General features: G+C 26.8%; 1 protein-coding gene across 1 annotated transcript; it reads right to left on the reverse strand.

The window, feature by feature from the left end:
• Window positions 1-362: 362 nt before the first annotated feature.
• Window positions 363-3,932, reverse strand: LOC109791879 (putative polygalacturonase At3g15720). Its single transcript, XM_020351235.3, has 8 exons — window positions 3,726-3,932; window positions 3,483-3,617; window positions 2,816-2,983; window positions 2,517-2,724; window positions 2,338-2,419; window positions 2,091-2,199; window positions 883-993; window positions 363-773 (listed from the first exon to the last, which is right to left on the reverse strand). Exons 1-8 carry the CDS (start codon window positions 3,870-3,872, stop codon window positions 549-551), a joined length of 1,185 nt encoding a protein of 394 aa, XP_020206824.1. The 5' UTR covers window positions 3,873-3,932; the 3' UTR covers window positions 363-548.
• Between the last annotated feature and the right edge of the window lie 673 nt (window positions 3,933-4,605).

Below are 4,605 nucleotides of genomic sequence, written 5' to 3' on the forward strand. Positions count from 1 at the left end.
AAAACAAATATCTGGTTAATAAATTATCTAAGAGTATTGAAAAATTAATTTAATAAATCAGCTAAGAAAATTGATTAATAATTTTAATGAATTACTTACAGAAATGATAAATAAATATAGAACATAATGTATTAAATATTTTTGATAATTTAAAAATTTCTTATTTTGTAAAAATATAAAAATTATCTGATACGTATTATTTTAATTAATCGAAACCATTTAATTATTGAGTGTGTTAAAGGACAATGGTTACATTAAATAATTAAGTTCCCATAATCGAAAGCATAAAATTATAAACTTTTAGTTCCTAATAATCAAGGAAAGATTAAAAGCAAATGATTTGTTTTATTGCATGTAATAAGTAGATAAAAAACTAAATTAGTTTTTTATTCAAAATGTCTTTCTTATTCTTACAACGCAAATGCTACTATAAATAGCCTATAAAATTTGGTAGCATCTTTAGATCAGAACCTTCTTACATAGGTTAATTAACAAGATCAATTAGCATCTAATGTGATAAATCTTCACTTCACTTCAAGTTCCTGAATTCATTTGAACAGGGAGATTTTTGGAACAGTGTTAGTAACTGATCCATGTGCATTGTAGTAAGAAGCATAGGCTGATTTTCCTGGTTGCGAAGATACAATGTCAACATTATCAAATACAATATTGAAACAACCCAATGTGCTACATTTCAAGAGTATTGCCAAGTCCTTAGCCGAAGTTCCAACAAATCCACGATAAGTCACTTCGCTCACCATCACTGCTTGCTCCTATTTAATTTTACCCAAATTCAAAACATAATTGAGGTAAGCAATAAATAATAGACAAGTTAAAATGACAATAAATAATATGAACATAAATATTTATTCATGTTTTTACCGATGAACTTAGTTGTTTAACCCCATAGTTCTGGTCTATAATGATTGGATTTTGAGCATTTTTTAGTATGATTTGGTCGAAAGTGATTTTTCTTGCATAACCTGATCCACCCTGTATGAAATTGGACATGATATAAAAAAAGAACACTTAATTAGTGAAAGAAATGGAAAACAATAATTTATTGAGAATATGTAATGCATATTTTTAAATAATAAATGAAACATGATTAAATAGGAAATAAAATCAAAAATCAAAATACTTTTCATTATTGAATTTTATTGAAAGAATAAGTAATGTGATTTTATTTTCAATTTAATAAGGATTAATTTATTATTTAGTGAAACTCAAATAAATTTTAGAGTTTATAACAAGAATGTAATATTAGAGTAGAAGATTTTATACCTTCAAATGGTTAAAATTTATCTTTGTACCTTATTTGAATAAATTCTCAATATGCATTAACTAAAAAAGAAAAAAAAAAGAATAAAATTATACTCACACCCCCCCCCCCCCTGTATTTTTTCAAAATTGTATTCAACATTTCTTTATAATTTAGACCTACACTAAGAGTCATTAAAATTTAAACAAATATTACATGACCTCTCCTGACTTCAAAGATGTGTGTCATGTGCCCTACACATGACTCACTCAAGTAGATGCTCCACTATGGACAGGAAAGTTGTTTCCTTCCACTTCCAGATTAGCAATGTCTAAACATCAGTGTCACCCTCATGGACAAGGAGACCTGCACCTAATAATTGGCAAGGAGAGAGCATGTGGGGGCAGGGGTGGCAATGGTGTGATGAAGGAAGTGGATGGTGGAGAGGAAGTTGAGGGAGACTAAGGAGAAGATGTGTACATTTTGAAGAGTCTTATTATAGGTCTAAACTATAAAGAAAAATTAAGTGTAATTTTTTACTTTATAAATAAAAATAAATTATGTTTACCTCATTAATTAAAATTGGTTTTGGAATAAACTATATGTGATAACTTTTATCTATTAATTTATATATAAGTTAATTTTATTTTACTGTATCTAACTTATAAGACAATTATTATAAAAGTCAATAATTAAATAAAAAATGTGTTAAAAACATATATTTAACGTTCAATTGAATATATCTTATTTTTGTTTGTTCAAGAGATAAAAACATTTAAAGAAAATGGTAGTTACTAATCCACTATTATATAATTTATTAATTACTCACCGGCCATGTTTTAATTCTTGCTCCATTTGTAGTCCCGATGAAGCTGCAATTATGTACATAAACCTCTTCAACTGTCTCACGAGCTCCACCTCTACCCAGACTGCCAATGCTGATTGATTCATTCATATTTGATGCATAAGAATCATCAATAATAAAGAACAACAAAATTAAGTTGAATATATCATACTTGCATAAATAAACTAAAAATAATATTAGATAAACTATGATATATAGAGATTATATAAACCTTATCCCATGGCCTGGTCCACAGAAAAGCCTAGTGGCATTGATGTTGGAGCAGCCACCATTGATGGCAATACAATCATCACCTATTTCGAAAGGTAATAAGGTAAATTAAAGTTGCACATGCAATTAGTTTACAATACTACTTTGAAAATTGTGTAATTGCATGTTAGTTTAGTTTACCAGTTGCTATAGTAGAATCTTGTATGGTTACAAATTTGGAATTAGCAATATCAAAGCCATCAGTGTTAGGGCTGTGCTCAGGAGCAATAACATTCATATGAGAGAATATTGCACCGTTGCAACCATTTACAGATATGTGAGCTCCAGCACTATTTGTCATGCTCAAAGAATTCACAACAAGACCATTACAATTGTGGAAACGCAAGGACTGCATTACATAGTCATACCAAAATAATTAATAACTAAGTTAATAAATATTAAAATAATTATATGATTTAAATTTAAAGTATATATCATACTGTTGGTCGTTGACAACTTTTGCATTTCTCCCACCAAGAAGAACCATTGCCATCGATATTTCCTCCTTCCGCATCAATTGTTAATCCATTTACATTTGAGATCACAATCCATTTTCCCTTATCACCAACCCATGCATCCAAAGATGGAGCAACTATTTTCCCTGCAAACTGCAACAAATTAAAGCAAAAAAAAAAAAAGTAAGTACTATTTAATTTATTTAATAAAAGTATCATGCATTTGAATGGTGAAGCACATCAAACTATGTGTTATTCTTATATGAGAAATTTACTTGAGGCTTAAATAGGTTTTTAACTACCATAATATGAATAAGTTTTGATTTTAGTCCTAACAATCATATTATGATAGATAAATAATATTTATTTTAAAGAAGTATAAAAAATTTAAAAGTGTCACATGACACAATTTGTAATAAATAACACTTAAATATAATAATCACTATAGATAGTAATATATTCACATAAAATCTTAAAAAGAATCTCATAATAGTAGAGACGAAAACAATAATATAATATTTAGAAAGATAAAAAAAATACAAAACAAATATTAAAATTTGTACATAGACAGTCTTTCCTTAAAATATACACATATCCCCCAAGAAACAATAAATTATGGTAGTTTGATCCAAAGTTGTTTAGGTAGCTATACCTGAATTCGAACACTTTGGGCCTTGCAAGGACCATCAAGCTCTAATCTTTTCACAAAAAACACTTTTCCTGCAGGTATGACTAGAGTTGCTGGCCCAGCCATTCCACACACACGCTGCCATGCACTTAAAATTGCCTACAATCAATTAGAGTAGATATATTGTTAAAATATAGATACTAGATTAGATATAAACTTCCCCATATAGAAATGATAAAAACATTAACAAAGTAGAAGGTCATATACATTTGAATCATCAGTTTTGCCATCACCACGAGCTCCTTGGTCTATCACATTAACTAATGTCCCTTGGGTTGCAGCATTGATTCTGATGGACAAAGTGGGTGAAACAAAAAAATGAATCAAGATACAACAGATTATTAGCCTTTGCATTTTTAACAAAAGTAAACTCGCAAATTAAAGAAGAATTTTCTTTGCTAATTTGTGAAAAAAGAATAGGTGTACGGGTTTTTATAGATTAAAAATGCTTCATAGTTAATGGAAATAAATAATTAAAAAATCAACATAAATAAAATATTAAATAAACAATATCATAATCATTAAAATAATTTGTTTCTTTTATGATCACTACAAGAAAATTATATATATATATATACTACAAGATAATTTTTTTGTTGTTGTGGATTTGAGTTTTATTAAAAATTAAATCAACAATATCTTAATTCATGCTTTTAATGGTATGAAAAAATATTTTTTTTCCATTAATCATTAATCTAGGAAAAAAGAAAATAATATCTTGTAATATTTAAGAAAATATCTAAAACTATAGATTAATTAAATTAATAAATCACCTAAGAACATTGATTAATACATTTAATGAATTATTTTATAGAATTGATTAATAAATATTTAACACTGTTTATTAATTAATTTTAGTCATTAAAAAAATTATTTTCTATATTAAAGTGTAACAATTATCTATCCTATATAGCAATATGGAGTTAAATATTCTAAATAAAGGATAGTGGCATCATGTAATCCCTTTCCAAATTACATATATTTTAAATTTATAAAATTTTATTAAATAAAACTAAATAAACTTCAATATTGACAATAAACTTAGGTAATATTAAATACATATTATTACAATAAAACATATAATAAT

Source organism: Cajanus cajan, chromosome 3 (assembly GCF_000230855.2).
Source record: "Cajanus cajan strain Asha chromosome 3, NIPB_CcT2T_4, whole genome shotgun sequence".
NCBI lineage: Eukaryota > Viridiplantae > Streptophyta > Magnoliopsida > Fabales > Fabaceae > Cajanus > Cajanus cajan.